Genomic DNA, 16,530 nt, shown 5'->3' with positions numbered 1-16,530 from the left:
AATAAATATTATATAATTCTTATAATTAATTATAAATAATAATTTAATTATTAATTTATTAAAAAATGCTTAATATTTTAGTTTAACATTTTCACGTGTCGCTAATATCGTTTCGATTTAGCCATGAACCCAGACTTACAAGTCGCCATTTTTTATAAAAATATTTAATTAATTAATGATATTAGCTGATATTTATAATTTATAAAAATATAATTGTTAAAAAAAAATTATAAATATTTTATTTAAATTATTTTAAAGATAATTTTATTATTAAAAAAAAATATATTAATTATTTTATAAAATTAATTTGGGTGTGGCGCTGATGTCGTGTACTCCGAAATGAGGCAGGCTCGTCACAGACGCATGTCCCATATCCTGTACGAGGTCTTGTTCTTTCTGTCGTTGCATCTGGAGGTGAGTGGTTGCTGCTCCATAGTTATTTCAAATATAATCTCTAAATTTAACTGTGTAACATCAAGCATCGGTATTAATAATTTACAAATATATTTACGTATTGTGCATTAAATAATAGTGATTAGTTTATTTTATAATTAATATTTTAAATTAATTAATTACTCTTACATATTGGATTATTTTTTTTTGCAATTGTTGCATTTATTTAAATTAATTATATTAAACGGAGTAATACCGGTGAGACGACGAAAGTTTTGTGTCTACAAAATGGCTGCCATTTTATATTCGAGAAATTTCGTCGACGCCACGTGGATACCTTTTGCTTGAAACACATTTAACATGATATTAATTAATTAATTGAGTTTATAATTTTTTAATGAATGTAATATTAATGATATATTATTTTTTTTTTGCAGTATTTTAACCAGTCTGATAAATAAAAAGAAATCATGGGTAAAGAAAAGATTCATATTAACATCGTTGTCATTGGACACGTAGATTCTGGTAAATCAACGACCACTGGTCATTTGATCTACAAATGTGGTGGTATTGATAAACGTACCATTGAAAAATTCGAAAAGGAAGCCCAAGAAGTAAGTTGATTATTTAATATAAAAATTATACATGCTAAATGCTTTGTTTTTTTGTAGAAGAAGGAATCATGATGAAACTAAATTTTACATGACTCTTTTCTTCTTGATTTTTCATTCAAATTAATATGATGATAAGCTAACAACTTCATTCGTGGTTTCTACCGGAAATTTATTTTAATGACGGTTCAAGGCGTCTGATTATTTCAACACTAGTTGAAAAAATGCTAATTGAAAAAAAATGTAATAAACACGTGGCAAAAACTAAAATTGGAATCTTTTTTTTTTTTCATTAGATGGGAAAAGGTTCCTTCAAGTATGCATGGGTACTTGACAAATTGAAGGCTGAACGTGAACGTGGTATCACCATCGATATTGCCTTATGGAAATTCGAAACATCAAAATACTACGTCACCATCATCGATGCTCCAGGACACAGAGATTTCATCAAAAACATGATTACTGGTACATCACAAGCTGATTGTGCTGTTCTTATTGTTGCTGCTGGTACTGGTGAATTTGAAGCTGGTATCTCCAAAAATGGACAAACACGTGAACATGCACTTCTTGCATTTACACTTGGTGTTAAACAACTTATTGTTGGTGTCAACAAAATGGACTCAACTGAACCACCATACTCCGAAAATCGTTTCGAAGAAATTAAAAAAGAAGTATCATCATACATCAAAAAAATTGGTTACAATCCAGCAGCTGTTGCATTCGTTCCAATTTCTGGATGGCACGGAGATAACATGCTCGAGGTATCAACCAAGATGCCATGGTTCAAAGGATGGTCTGTTGAACGTAAAGAAGGCAAAGCTGATGGTAAATGTCTTATTGAAGCTCTTGATGCTATCCTCCCACCATCAAGACCAACTGACAAAGCTCTTCGTCTTCCACTTCAGGTAATTTGATGATTCATTTTTTTTTATTTTAATTTACATGATACAAATTAATTAACATGATGATAACCAAACAACTTCATTCGTGGTTTCTACCGGAAATTTATTTTAATGACGGTTCAAGGCGTCTGATTCATTTAAAAAAAAAAAAAATTTGTAATCTCATAAATTAAATTATAAATTGTTTATTAATTTTTTTTTTCATTTTTTTATTTCAGGATGTCTACAAAATTGGTGGTATTGGAACAGTTCCAGTCGGTCGTGTTGAAACTGGTGTTTTGAAACCAGGTATGGTTGTTACATTCGCACCATCAACAGTCCAAACTGAAGTTAAATCAGTTGAGATGCATCACGAAGCACTCACTGAAGCCGTTCCAGGTGACAATGTTGGTTTCAACGTTAAGAACGTATCAGTCAAAGACTTACGTCGTGGTTATGTTGCTGGTGACACCAAACTTAACCCACCAAAAGGAGCTGCTGATTTCACTGCTCAGGTAATTAAATCATGACAATTACTAATTAATTGTAATTGAAAAAACAAAAAAAGTTTAACACTATGATGAGACAAATTTTATCTTCATTCGTGGTTTCCATTGGAAAATAATTTGAGTATTTAATGACTATCGAAGCGTCTGAGTGTTGATCTTTAATTAATTTAATGAAAAAAAAAAATATACATATTGTTGATTTTATGATATTGATGATTAATTGATTGTTTTTTTTTTTGTTTAAAAAATAGGTTATTGTCTTGAACCACCCTGGACAAATCAGCAATGGATACACTCCAGTTTTGGATTGTCACACAGCTCACATTGCTTGCAAATTCGCTGAAATCAAGGAAAAATGTGACCGTCGTACCGGAAAAACCACCGAAGAAAGTCCAAAAGCCATTAAATCTGGTGATGCTGCTATTGTTAACTTGGTACCAAGCAAACCAATGTGTGTTGAAGCTTTCCAAGAATTCCCACCTTTGGGACGTTTTGCTGTACGTGATATGCGTCAAACAGTTGCTGTTGGTGTTATCAAATCAGTCAACTTTAAAGATGCTTCTGGCAAACCAACCAAGGCTGCTGAAAAAGCTAAAGCCAAGAAATAACATGTTGATTTTATCAATTTATCAACAAACAGTAGCACAAGTTATTTATCATCAATTGATTATCTCATCAACAACAGTTTTACAAATTACATATTTTCATAATTTTAAATTAATGCAGTTTTTTAGATCAAAACGTTTACTACACTTTTTTCATCGCAAAGAATTTCGTAGGAAAAATATGAAAATTTTTTTTTTGTTTTAAAACAATAGTAATAACTTTTTTTTGTATAAAAAAAAATAATTTAATAAATACTTGAAAGCTACAATAATTATATTATTATTAATTATTAATTATTATTTTTTTTTATTTTCAAAATCATTTCTTAATTCTTACGTAATTTTTTTATTGTATTAAAAAAAAAAAAAAAAATAATGAGACTTCAATAATAATAATTAAATAATATGAGCTATTGTTAATAACACCTGTTTTCGCAAATTTTACGATTATTTCCAATTTTTTTTTTTTATTATGGAATTTTAAATAAAAATTTATATTTGCGATACTCAAAATTAGTTTGTTTTTATTTATTAATATAACTTTTTTATTGTTTAATTATCAATTGAATTCAGACCTCGATGATTGACTTTGTTTATTCCATTTGCAATTTTTGACTATTTCTTACATAATTTGTTGAGCAGATAATGGTTTTCTTTTCAATTTTAATTCCTTGATTAATCCATGAAGATTGACTTTGCTATTTTTGTTTATAAATTTATAATATTATAATCATTTGACATGTGACTATTTCTCTTACATAATTTGTTGAGCAGATGATGGTTTTCTTTTTAATTTTAATTTCTTGATTGACCCATGAAAAATTTACATAAATACCCCAAGTAATTAATAGCTATGTCCACCTGTTTTTAACAATTTTTTATTTGTATATTATTAAAAAACTTGCATCTGTTCTTGACATTGGAAATTTCATATTTTTATCTAGGAATGTTAAAAAATTAATCTCAGTTGGTCAAAATGGCTGTCATTGGCTCCATGGTTTCTCAATTAAGCCGTGTTTTTACTCGACTTTCAGTACCAATAAATGTAATTAAATACAATAAAAATAACTCTAATTAATTAATTATTATAATGCATAAATAAACAATATTTTTTAAATAATTAATAATAGTGTAAATTACAAAACAAGTTGTTATAACCTCAAAAAAAAAAAAAATTATTTACAGATTCAACCGGTTAGATGCCATAATAACATTCCATCAAATTATAATCCAAATAAATATGTTGATGCCAAGATGTTGAGAGATCATAGAAGAAGACAAGCAGCTAAAGATTATGCTCAATTACGTGTTCGTATTATGGCAATGAAAAAGAATGATGTATTGCCAATTGAACTTCGAGTAAGTTATTGATTTTAAATGTTAAAAAAACAAATGTAAATATTAATGTAATATTGATTGTTCATCAGGAACTTGCTGAAAAACATATGCAGGATCATATACCACGTACAACATCACAAATGCAACATACTGGTAGATGTGTCATGACATCACGTCCTCGAGGAAATCTCAGAAGATTTAGATTATCAAGATTTATGTTTCGTAATATGGTTGATTATAATGGAAGATTAGCTGGTATTCAACGTGCCATGTGGTGATTAATTTCAATAGTTTAATTTTTGTTTTTCATATCATAACACGCAAGATGATATGATAAAAATTTACCCTTGTATGTTGTTTTTCTATTGAAAATAAAAACAATAAAGTCAGTTGATATTTTTATTGTAAATACAACACGTGTTATCAAAAATAAAAAAAAAAAAAACAAAAACCAAAATGTATTCAAGAAATTATGATAGAAAAAATTTACCAAAATCAAGTGGACATGAATCAACTTTGTACAAATCAATTCATCCACTTGTTATTATTTTTCGTTCATTTGGAATTTCACCATATGAATTTAATGATAGAAATAAATTAGTATTATCATATAAAAATATGATTTATACATTTTTATTTATTATTATTTATACACTATCAATTTGGAGTGTTTGCAGTAAATTAACTGGTGTTGATAGAAATGGAAAATCAATATTTGGAAATATTGAAATTGTCAAGGTAAAAAATGATCAAACTAGTTGATTTATTTTTTAAAATTAATTTAATTTTAATTAATTTAGGCACTTTCAAATTATATCGTTGTTATGATTGATATTATCATGACATTATTAACAATAAAAAAATTTACAAAAATATATAATATGATACAAAGTTATGATGAAATAATAAATTCAATGGGTTACATAAATAATGAAAAAAAAACTGGTATTTTGGTGTGGTTGATAATATCATTTAATATTGTAATTTGGCTGGCAATTAATCAAGCTGGAATGAATGCATTTGATCAATCATTTGTTGATAATTTGATTTATATGATTATCTATGTTGGTTCATCAGTATCTGTTACGAAATTTAGTCTAATTGCTTGGGTTTTGAGTACAAGATTTGCTCATTTAAATTTCATTGCTAATGAAAATATTATTGATGGAATTTTTATTGAACGGCTTTATGATGTTTTGATGACTTCTGGTGAACAATTGGAATTTATTTATTCATGGTCTTTGATACTTTGGCTTGGTAATTTGACATTACACATTGTCAGTGATCTTTATTTTCTCAGTGATGGAATACTTGAAGTAAATATATCATATTCACTTATGAGTTGTCTTTTAGCCTGGTTATCAACATTTATTTGGCAAATTATTTTACTCAATTGGGCATGCCACACTGCATCTCATGAGGTCAATTTAAATTTTAAATTTTCGCTTTTGAATATTTATTAATTTGTTTTCTTTTTCAAATAGGCTAATTCTATTGGATATACTCTTTTTAAATCCAAACATCGATGTAATAAATCAATGGTATATATATTTATTAGTAGTAATGTATATTTTTCAATTAATTTAGTAATTGATATTTTTTAATTTTAGAATGTTAAGCATTATCTGCATATGATTACTCGTAAATTGGATTTTACAGCTGCTGGATGTTTTGTTGTTAATTTATCACTACTGAGCATAGTAAATATATAATTAATTTTTTTTTTTCAATAATTATTATAAATTGATTTTTATAAATTACAGATTGCTGGTATTTTATGCACTTATTTGGTGATTTTATTGCAGTTTGTTGATTTATAAATAAATAATAAATTTTGATAATAATATTTTACATTTTTTAAATAATAAATGTATTGAAATTTATCTAGTTATTAGTTTAGTGTAATGATATAATCATTTTAAATATTGTAAAATAAAAAAAAAAAAAAACCAAAAAATAATGGTGACCTATTTTGTCCTACAAATTAATGTACTCCATCGGGTGGACGAAGCACCGTCAGGATGACAACGTTGATCTCGTAGATTGGACATCAGCGGTCTACGTGTCAGAAAGCTGGTCAGGCTTATATGTGCACTGACCTTGTCAAACCTCGTGAGAGGTCGGACGTGTATCATATACTTGCGTATCTACCATACAGTCAGTGCACATATCGGAATAATTGAAACTTGTATATATAGATCGAAAGTCCTACATGACCACATGCGAGAAATAAATTGCGACATTATGTAGGTCACCACATAGCGGTGATAAAAAGAAGTTCGCGTAAAACAGTTTTCACCCTACTTGGGGGTGGGGGGATGCTTGAGTAATAAAACAAAAAATAATAGAGTTAAAATTAATTGATACTAGTGATAAAATAAAAAACATTAATGAAAAGGATAAATGAAAAAAAAAAATTAATTAATCGACAAAATAAATAAAGAAATAGAGCATTATAATTTATAAAAAGATATTAGATATTATATATACAATAAATAATAGCTCCCAGCACTTTTATTTTTTTATCCTTTTTTTTTTTGTATTTTTGATTTGGACTCATTAATTTGGTTTAACCAGTTATGTAATAAGGTTTTAATTGTTCTTATTATTAATTGATTAATGCGAAGGAGGGTGGAGGAAGGGGTACTAAAATAATTATGGATGCATATGATCTTGAATGACTAACTGTTAGTTGAATTTATTTGAAATAAGTAATTTCTTTTCGTATAATATAGTTAAATTTTTTTTCCATCAAATAGTTGATAGAAGAATAGTAAGAAGGGGTAAAGCGTTAATTTGACTTCAGATTACGCTATTCTTAGGGTACCCTGGTAGAAATAATCTCTCCGGATTTTCTCCGGATTTCTCCGGATTTTCTCCGGATTTCTCCGGATTTTCTACGCAATTGAGACTTCCGAAGATATTATTCCGGAGTTTTTTCGGGTTTTCTCCGGATTTTCTCCGGATTTTTTCAGAAAAAATTTCTTTTTTATTTTTTCATATGTAAACTCCTATTTCTACTTTTTCTTATTAATTTTTCCATTTTTTTGTGTTTATTTTTTTAAGTCAAAATTCCGGAAAAAATCCGGAGATATTATAGAAATAGTCTGGAGATTACTACGTAAATATCTCCGGAAGTCTCAATTACGTAGAAAATCCGGAGTAAGTCCGGAGAAATCCGGAGAGATTATTTCTACCAGGGTAATTAACCATTTGATGGACTAATTATCACGTTATAATTATTTAAAAATGAGTAAATAGTATTAAAAAAATGCTCAACTTGAAAAAAAATAACAAAAAAAAACAGGGGGCAGGTGGATTTGAACCACCGGCTTATCAGACTGCATGCTCATCCTGCTGTAGATCCTGGTGTACGTGAAATATTTGGAGGAATTAAAATGAATTCATTAGAAAATTTTTTTGATAAAAATAAACAACAAAGATTTAAAATTAGTAGTGCAACGTATTATCATTTAACTCATTATATTCCAAGAAAATATAAAAGACAAAAATGGACAAAAAAATATATTGATGGATATAAAAATGAATTAAAAAAACAAACAACAAAAAATCCAATTTTTCAACTTGATAAACCGAGTAATTATATTGAAATAACAAAATATCGACTTAAATTATATAAAATGGGTAAATCAATTTGTTTACGAAAAAAAGTTAATCGTTTAAATTGGGATGGACAAATAAATATAAAAATTACCAATTCAAAACTTGCAAACTACTTGCTAAATAATGAATTGAATACTAATCATCAAAAACGTAAATATATTGAATATAATAGTGACGAATATAAATTAAAATTAAAACAAGCTCGGCGTAAACGTAGACAAGAAAATAAAATACAAATTCATGAAAAAAATAAACGAAAATAAGAAAGAAGAATTGAAAAAAAAAGAAAAGCGAATGAATTAAATAATACATCAAGGGATGATAATAGGAATAATAATAATCATAATAATGATAGTGAAAAACTGCAGCTTAAAAAAAGACAACGTACAAGGCAAATGAAAAAAGATTTAAGAAAAGAAAAGTTGTATTTATTTAAACTAATGGCAATAAAGAGGCTGCTATTGAAGCTCAAAAAGCTGATAATGAAAAAAAATTAAAGGCTCCCTGGTGAAAATATTTCTTCGAATTTTTCCGAATTTCTCCGTTATTACTCCGAATTTCTCCGCGGTTACTCTGAATTTCTCCGCGATTACTCCGAATTTCTCCCAAATTGACCCACGCGGAGAAATGAGTGGAAAAATTTTCTCCTCGTCGTTGATTTTAGAAAAAATTTCTCAGCAGCAAAATTATTTTTTCACACGGTTGGAGAAATGGCGGACGAATCTCTCCACCCTTTCTCCAACTTTCTCCACCATTTGTTCAATTTTTTTCCAACTTTTTCAATTTTCAATTATTCAAAAAAAGTATGACTAATTATTAATTGTTACATAACGCAAAGCATAATGATGTTTATTATTTTTTTTGAAAAAAATGAAAATTCGAAGACACTTTTTTTCAAAAAAGTTGATATACCTGAGGTACTTGGTCTACACAACTCCCGTGATCGTTTCATCAAATTGATGAATGTGGGAAAATAAGTGGAAAAATTTCTCCTCGTCGTTGATTTCGGAAGAATTTCTCTGTGATAATTTTTTTTTTTTCACACGTTTCTCCGCCCAAATCGATTCGGAGAAAATTCTTTAAAAATTTCTCCGCGGTAAATTTTTTTTTTCACATGTTTCTCCGCGTATTCTCATCGTGGAAAAATATTTCCGAACGTTTCTCCACCCAAGTCGATTCGGAGAAAATTCGGAAAAAAATTTTGATACCTTTCTCCACTCATTTCTCCGCATGGGTCAATTTGGGAGAAATTCGGAGTAATCACGGACAAATTCGGAGTAAATGCGGAGAAATTCGGAGTAATCGCGGAGAAATTCAGGAGAAATCGCGGAGAAATATTTTCACCAGGGCTATTAAAAAACGACAAAATCAAAGAAGAAATAGTAGAGCAAATGCAATTAGAAAACAAAGGGAAAAAAAAGAAAAAAAGCAATTGAACAATTTATCAAAAGATAATAATAATAATAATAATAATCAAGTAAAAAAATTAAAGAAAAAAAGACTTAGAAAAAAAACAATCAATATTAAAATTATAAAACCATCATATAATGATAATAATATGAAAAAAAAAAGTGTCATTATATTTGGTCATAATATGAAAGCAAGTCCATTAATAACAGTATATATTAGAGTTGGTTTAAGTAGTATTGAACAATCTCTGAGAAATCTTTGTAATGATAAAAATTATAAAAAATTATTTGATATTATATATACCAATGAATATAATATACAACAGCATTATGTAGCGTATGTTACGAAAAATGTATAAAAAGTAAGTCTCCTCATCGTTACCTATTTGATGTAATAATAAAGCCTGTAGAAAGACTTGGAATCGAGATATAAATGCAGCAAGAAATATATGTATTGCTGCTATTTTAAGATCAAAACATATACCATCTAACGTTAAAAATTATATAATAAAATGTATTATACCTAAGGCAGAGAGCGATGATGACAGTATATGTTAATCGTAAAAAAAAACGATTACTTTTCTATAAATATACATTTCGACAAAATTAGATAATATGACCCTTTTATACTGTTCAATAGCCAATAAGACACTTGTAATACATAAAAAAAAAAAAAAAATATAAATAAATATATTTTTAAACAGGCTAGCAATTAATAAATTTTTATATGCTGCCAGTCCTAAGCCTGGATAAAGTGTGAAGGAAAATATTAAATAATAATAATAAATTGGGGATATATAGTTTTCATTGATTTCGTACTGTTTTTTGAGGTAGAGGAATATCAACAATTTAACAAAACCAGTAATGATTGGACCAGGTTTATACGATGCAACAAGTATTTCGGAAAGAATATCGGAACAAGTCGGAGATAATCGGAAAAAATGATTTTATGTTTTACTCCGATTTTTCTTCGAAATTTTTATGCAACAATATGCGGAAAAAATCGAAGTAAAGCGGAGTAAATCGGAGAAGTTCGTATAGAAAATCGAAGCAATACGGAGAAAATCGGAGTAATGCGGAGAAAAACGGAAAAATATCGGAAGGAAACGGAAGAATATCGGAGAAAATCGGAGAAATCATTTTCACCAGGGATCTTTTAATTTTTTTTTTTTTTATCAAGTATTTCTTTATCCATATTGTATTATCAATCATATGTTGCAAATGCTCCAGCAATCTGTTTAAATGAAAAAAAAAAAACATGAATTATTTATCGTAAAAAAAAATCTTTCTATCTGAAAAAAAAACTTACAGCAAGCATGAAATTTCTTGTTATAGAAAAAAATTTCGTTCCTGTGAGAGCAACATCAACAGTTGCCAATAAATTAATTATTCTATCGCAGTCTTGAAAAAAAAAAAATAAAATTTATGTTATTTAATTTAGTATAAGTATATAATAATAAAAATAAATTATACACTTTTTTATACAACTTTTTTATACTTCAATTGTAAAATACAATGTTGGAGACGAATAAATTACAGTCAATGAGTTTTTACATTGTTTTGGTATTCTTGATGATCTACCACCAATGATTAAATGTCGTGATTTTTTTTGGGGAATTTTTTTTGTGATGGAATTTTTGTAACAGAAATCATAGAGTCCAAAATTTTTGAATCAATCGTTAATCACCCTAAATCACGATGTAATAAATAAAATCATTAAATCACAAACTGCACTCCAATTTTTTTGATTATCATTAAATTTTTAAAAAAATTTGCATGTATTTGTAATTGAAAAATAATCCTTAAGGATCATTGAAATCAGCAATGTGTTAATATTTTTTAAATCAGATTTAAATCACTGAAATCATCAACAGTTTGATTTAAAATTAATATAGAAGGATTGGGGGAGAGGGTAATCATCCTGATAATCTTTTGGACCTAGGTAAATCTCTCATTTTTTTTTATCATACTTTTTTTTTGTATTTTTGATTTCGACTCAGTAATTTGGTTTAACCAGGGTAATAAAAGGTTTTATAATCATTATTATTATTAATTAAATAATGAGGGGGGTGGTGAGAGAGGTCAGGGGAGAAGGTACTAAAGTAATTATGGATGCATGATACTGAATTGTTATCTGATTGCAGCTGTTGATTGAACTTATTTAAAATATTCCTTTTCGGTATAATAAAGTTAAAATTCTTTTTCCTCAAGTAGCTCATCGTTAGACTACTAACAAGAAGGGGGTATAGCTCAGTGGCAGAGCAATCGGCTGCAGTCCGATAGGCCGGTGGTTCAAATCCGCCTGCCCCCTGTTTTTTTTTGTTATTTTTTTTCAAGTTGCGCATTTTTTTAATACTATTGACTCATTTTTAGATAATTATGACGTGTTAATTAGTCCATTAAATGGTTAATTACGTTAAGAATAGCTTTATCTGACGTCAAATAGATGCTCGACCCCTTCTTGCTATTCTTCTATTTATCAGCTACTTGAGGAAAAAAAATTTTAACTTTATTATACGAAAAGAAATTATTTTAAATAAATTCAACCAACAGTTAGTCATTCAAGATCGCATCCATAATTAGTCTAGTACCCTTTCCCCCACTCTTCGTCGCATTAATTAATTAATAATAATAAGAATAAAACCTTTATTAGATAACTGATTAAACCAATAATTACTGGGTCCAAATTAAAAATACAAAAAAAATAATAAAAAAAAAACTTTATTTTCATCATTTGCAGATAGATTAATTAATTTTTCATTGTCTTTTTTTTCCAACTTTATTTTCTTGTTTTCGTTTATTTTTTTCATTAATATGTTTTTTATTTCATCACTTTAGTATTAATTAATTTTAACTCTATTATTTTTTGTTTTATTCGTCTGACCTCTCACGGGGTTAAGACAATGCCAGTACACACATAGCTTGACCAGCTACCCTGACACGTTGACCGCTGATGTCCAATCTACGAGCTTAACGTGTCATCCTGACGGTGCTTCGTCCACCCGATGGAGTGCAAATTAATTTGCAGAACAGAGGTCGTTTATTTTTTGTTTTTTTTTTTTTTTTTATTTCACAATATTTTTAATTATTAAATCATCATACTAAACTGATAACTAGTACAATACATTTATTATTTAATCAATAATAAAATTTACAATAATTTTTTACTTAGAAAAAAAAAAACAATTTTTATTTCAAATTCCAAAACTTATTATTTATTTATAAATCAACAAACTGCAATAAAATCACAAATAAGTGCATAAAATACCAGCAATCTGTAATTTATAAAAATCAATTAATAATTATTGAGAAAAAAAAAATTAATTATATATATTTACTATGCTCAGTAGTGATAAATTAACAACAAAACATCCAGAAGCTGTAAAATCCAATTTACGAGTAATCATATGCAAATAGTGCTTAACATTCTAAAATTAAAAAATATCAATTACTACTTTTAAAAAATATACATTACTACTAATAAATATATGTACCATTGATTTATTATATCGATGTTTGGATTTAAAAAGAGTATATCCAATAGAATTAGCCTACTTGAAAAAGAAAACAAATTAATAAATATTTGAAAGCGAAAATTTAAAATTTAAATTGACCTCATACGATGCAGTGTGACATGCCCAATTGAGTAAAATAATTTGCCAAATAAATGTTGATAACCAGGCTAAAAGACAACTCATAAGTGAATATGATATATTTACTTCAAGTATTCCATCACTGAGAAAATAAAGATCACTGACAATGTGTAATGTCAAATTACCAAGCCAAAGTATCAAAGACCATCAATAATATTTTCATTAGCAATGAAATTTAAATGAGCAAATCTTGTACTCAAAACCCAAGCAATTAGACTAAATTTCGTAACTGATACTGATGAACCAACATAGATAATCATATAAATCAAATTATCAACAAATGATTGATCAAATGCATTCATTCCAGCTTGATTAATTGCCAGCCAAATTACAATATTTAATGATATTATCAACCACACCAAAATACCAGTTTTTTTTTCATTATTTATGTAACCCATTGAATTTATTATTTCATCATAACTTTGTATCATATTATAAATTTTTGTATATTTTTTTATTGTTAATAATGTCATGATAATATCAATCATAACAACGATATAATTTGAAAGTGCCTAAATTAATTAAATTAAAATTAATGTTAAAAAATAAATCTAAAAATAAAACTAGTTTGATCATTTTTTACCTTGACAATTTCAATATTTCCAAATATTGATTTTCCATTTCTATCAACACCAGTTAATTCACGTAATTTACTGCAAACACTCCAAATTGATAGTGTATAAATAGTAATATTGGCTGCAGTCCAGTGGGTCCCTGGTTCAAATCCGGGTGCCCCCTGTTATTTTTTGTTTTTTTTTTTTCTAGTTTAGCCTTTTTTTAAAACTATTTATTCATTTTTGAATAATTTAACGTGTTCGTTAGTCCATCAAATGGTTAATTACGTTAAAAATATAGCTCTATCTGAAGTCAAATTAATGCTTTACCCCCTCTTATACAATTTTTCTATTTGTCAGCTGCTTGATAGAAAAAAATTTTAACTTCAATTAATTTCAATGAAAAGTAAAAGCTGCTTTAATGCGTTTATTATCAACAAATAATAAATGTCATTTTTAATGTAATTTTTATCAAGTAAAATTATAGATATTAATCAAACACGCAAGTAAAATTAGATATTAATCATAAATTGCCTTGACATTACATCTAAAATATATTTATGATATTATTCAGTCACGCTTGCTACATTGATTCAGTCAAAAATGATTACGAATAATGGTAAAAGAGGAAAGTATGATAATAATGTTAAAAAAAATATAACATTTAATAATTATCGTGAAATAATTATATCACCAAAACCATTGATGAGTATTTCTATCAACAGTCAAATATCACACCGTAATAAATTATTTTATCACAATCAAAATGTAAGTTTTGCATTTAATAAATATTTTGTAATAAGTAATAATTAATGCGAGAAAAAAAAACTTGTATATAATTATTTTATACTTTATTTAGAATTCTGATGATGAATCTTTTTACAAATCAATTCAACCAATTCTCGTTATTGCACAAGTATTCGGTATACTTCCTGTATCAAATGTGCTTTATAAAAATCCAGGTAAAATGACATTTAATTATTTATCATTAAGAAGTTTTCATGTTATTATTATTGCTATTCTAATAAGCATTAGAATATGTACTGCAATTATTCGTATAGTTAGAACCTTGACAATAATACCTGAAAATTTAACTGGTGAGTTAAAATACAAAAAAATAAATTAACACTTGTATCCATAATAATCTAGTAAATGTATTTTGATATAAATATTTAAATCAATATAATAAATTTATATCAACAGATGTACTATCAACACAAATTACATTTGCAATATTTTATACAAATGGATTGTGTTGTATTTTATTTTTTTACTGGCTATCACCAAAGTGGATAATACTTCAACAAAATTGGAATACAATGGAAAAACAACTAGACAAGTTAGTTGAATAATTAAAAAATATACTAATTTGTTATTGACAATAATTATTATATAAATTATTTATCATTTATGTCATTGTAGTTTTGATGGAGTTAAAACTCGACTCAAATGGAAATTATCAACAATATCTTTGACTGTCATGTTTTTAGCAATTGTTGAACACATTTTGTGGTTTTGTGTTAAGGTATCTAAAACTACCATAGTTGAACATTTTAGAATACTCGGAAGAGATTTTATTCTTGCCTGGAATTCTGAAACAATAATACTGGAAAGTTGTAAGATTTTTAATTACTTTACAACAAAAAGAAATTAATTTGTATAATTTTTTTTTTTTTCAGTAAGCATTTGTTTTACAGTGGGTATTTGTTTAAATATTAATAATATTATTACAACATTTGCTTGGAATTTTGCAGATGTATTTATCATATTGGTAAGTCTAAATTTTATTATTATTTGTTTATAAAAAATTAAATATATTTTTTTTGCTGGAAAAAAAATAATATTTATTAAATTTTTTCAGGTCTCAATTGGTCTTGCAGAAAAATACAAAAGTCTTAATGAAAATGTTATAAAATTAGTGACATCCAATAAAGCATATACAGTTAATTGGATTAAATTTAGAAAAAAATATACATTATTGAGAAATCTCGTGATACAAACAGACGATGTCATATCACCTCTGGTACTTTTATCATTTACTAATAATTTATATTTCATTTGTCTTCAATTATTTAATGGACTCAGGTAACTTGGCTTTATATTTAAAAAAAAAAAAAACATTAATATATAATAACAAATAATTTTATATTATACAGAATAAAACGTAATGATGCTTTGGAGAAGATTTATTATTTTGCATCATTTGGATTTTTGGTTTGTAGAATTTGTTGTGTAACACTATTTGCATCAAGAATACCAGAGCAATGTAAAAATTCATTGACTGCAATTTATTCATCTCCAACATCGTATTTTACGATTGAAGTATCAAAAAGTTTTATGGAATTTATTTTTATTGTTATACATGGCTAATTCCACGTGTTTTTCAAATTCAAATAATATAGCAGTACACTGTCTCTCATGAGAGTGTATATCTATATATATATATATATATATATATTCAAGTGGCACGTAGGACCGTGTTCTTCACACTTTATTTATTCGTATCTCAAAAATTTATGAAATTGCTAAGCTAATAATTTGCTCAAAAATTTCTTATATTAAAAAAAAAAAAAACTATAGAAATAATACTATATCTATTCCGTATTATTAAAATTTACACTTTAAACATATTTTTGTTATTATTTCTCCACGTTTGTCTGTTTGGAGAAAACTCGGAAAAATTTCTCCGAGTCATTAATATTTTTCTCCACATTTCTCCACACTATCTTTTTTTCGAAGAAAGTGTGGTAAAAGTTATTGGAGTTATTTTTCTACGCCAAAGTTCTCCACTTATTTCTCCGCAGGGGTCAATGTGGAAGAAATTCGGAGTAATCGCGGAGAAATTCGGAGTAATCACGGAGAAAAATTTTCACCAGTGTTTGTTGATTATTTTTATCAAAAAAATTTCCTAATTATCATATTTTAACTCCATTTAAACAAATTAAATTGTTTT

General features: G+C 26.9%; 3 protein-coding genes and 1 non-coding gene across 5 annotated transcripts; all 4 read left to right on the top strand.

Annotated features, from left to right (window-relative positions):
* Window positions 1-331: 331 nt before the first annotated feature.
* On the top strand, window positions 332-3,271 carry LOC122857783 (elongation factor 1-alpha). Of its 2 annotated transcripts, none has more exons than XM_044160155.1 (5): window positions 332-414; window positions 831-1,007; window positions 1,301-1,909; window positions 2,125-2,400; window positions 2,646-3,271. In XM_044160155.1, the coding sequence occupies exons 2-5, from the start codon at window positions 864-866 to the stop codon at window positions 3,000-3,002; spliced, it is 1,386 nt and encodes a 461-aa protein (XP_044016090.1). In that variant the 5' UTR covers window positions 332-414; window positions 831-863; the 3' UTR covers window positions 3,003-3,271. The 2 variants fall into 2 exon arrangements, with proteins under 2 accessions (XP_044016090.1, XP_044016091.1); XM_044160156.1 differs by having other exon boundaries at window positions 387-484.
* A 651-nt stretch (window positions 3,272-3,922) lies between these two features.
* Window positions 3,923-4,788, top strand: LOC122857809 (28S ribosomal protein S14, mitochondrial). The gene is made up of 3 exons (XM_044160204.1): window positions 3,923-4,044; window positions 4,185-4,358; window positions 4,427-4,788. Exons 1-3 carry the CDS (start codon window positions 3,976-3,978, stop codon window positions 4,613-4,615), a joined length of 432 nt encoding a protein of 143 aa, XP_044016139.1. The 5' UTR covers window positions 3,923-3,975; the 3' UTR covers window positions 4,616-4,788.
* Window positions 4,768-15,947, top strand: LOC122856474. Its single transcript, XM_044158145.1, has 11 exons — window positions 4,768-5,084; window positions 5,138-5,779; window positions 5,822-5,878; window positions 5,948-6,037; window positions 14,437-14,539; window positions 14,639-14,674; window positions 14,781-14,916; window positions 15,000-15,193; window positions 15,257-15,348; window positions 15,439-15,662; window positions 15,734-15,947. Exons 1-11 carry the CDS (start codon window positions 4,794-4,796, stop codon window positions 15,945-15,947), a joined length of 2,079 nt encoding a protein of 692 aa, XP_044014080.1. The 5' UTR covers window positions 4,768-4,793.
* On the top strand, window positions 11,610-11,681 carry Trnac-gca. The gene has a single exon. It is a non-coding gene; the product is annotated as a tRNA-Cys (tRNA).
* Window positions 15,948-16,530: the final 583 nt, after the last annotated feature.

This window comes from Aphidius gifuensis, linkage group LG5 (genome assembly GCF_014905175.1).
Source record: "Aphidius gifuensis isolate YNYX2018 linkage group LG5, ASM1490517v1, whole genome shotgun sequence".
In the NCBI taxonomy this organism is placed as follows: Eukaryota; Metazoa; Arthropoda; class Insecta; order Hymenoptera; family Braconidae; genus Aphidius; species Aphidius gifuensis.
The sequence above is the reverse complement of the archived record's forward strand: the minus strand, read 5'-3'. Positions and strand labels throughout refer to the sequence as shown.

Bases quoted from the DNA above. Each gene is read 5' to 3' on its own strand.
- LOC122857809 (XM_044160204.1), top strand. From the start codon at position 3,976: ATGGCTGTCATTGGCTCCATGGTTTCTCAATTAAGCCGTGTTTTTACT. The intron at 4,045-4,184 runs GTAATTAAATAC...AATTATTTACAG, and splicing joins GACTTTCAGTACCAATAAAT to ATTCAACCGGTTAGATGCCA. The intron at 4,359-4,426 runs GTAAGTTATTGA...ATTGTTCATCAG, and splicing joins TATTGCCAATTGAACTTCGA to GAACTTGCTGAAAAACATAT.
- LOC122856474 (XM_044158145.1), top strand. From the start codon at position 4,794: ATGTATTCAAGAAATTATGATAGAAAAAATTTACCAAAATCAAGTGGA. The intron at 14,540-14,638 runs GTAAAATGACAT...TTATTCGTATAG, and splicing joins TGTGCTTTATAAAAATCCAG to TTAGAACCTTGACAATAATA. The intron at 15,663-15,733 runs GTAACTTGGCTT...TATATTATACAG, and splicing joins CAATTATTTAATGGACTCAG to AATAAAACGTAATGATGCTT.
- LOC122857783 (XM_044160155.1), top strand. From the start codon at position 864: ATGGGTAAAGAAAAGATTCATATTAACATCGTTGTCATTGGACACGTA. The intron at 1,008-1,300 runs GTAAGTTGATTA...TTTTTTCATTAG, and splicing joins TCGAAAAGGAAGCCCAAGAA to ATGGGAAAAGGTTCCTTCAA. The intron at 1,910-2,124 runs GTAATTTGATGA...TTTTTATTTCAG, and splicing joins CTCTTCGTCTTCCACTTCAG to GATGTCTACAAAATTGGTGG.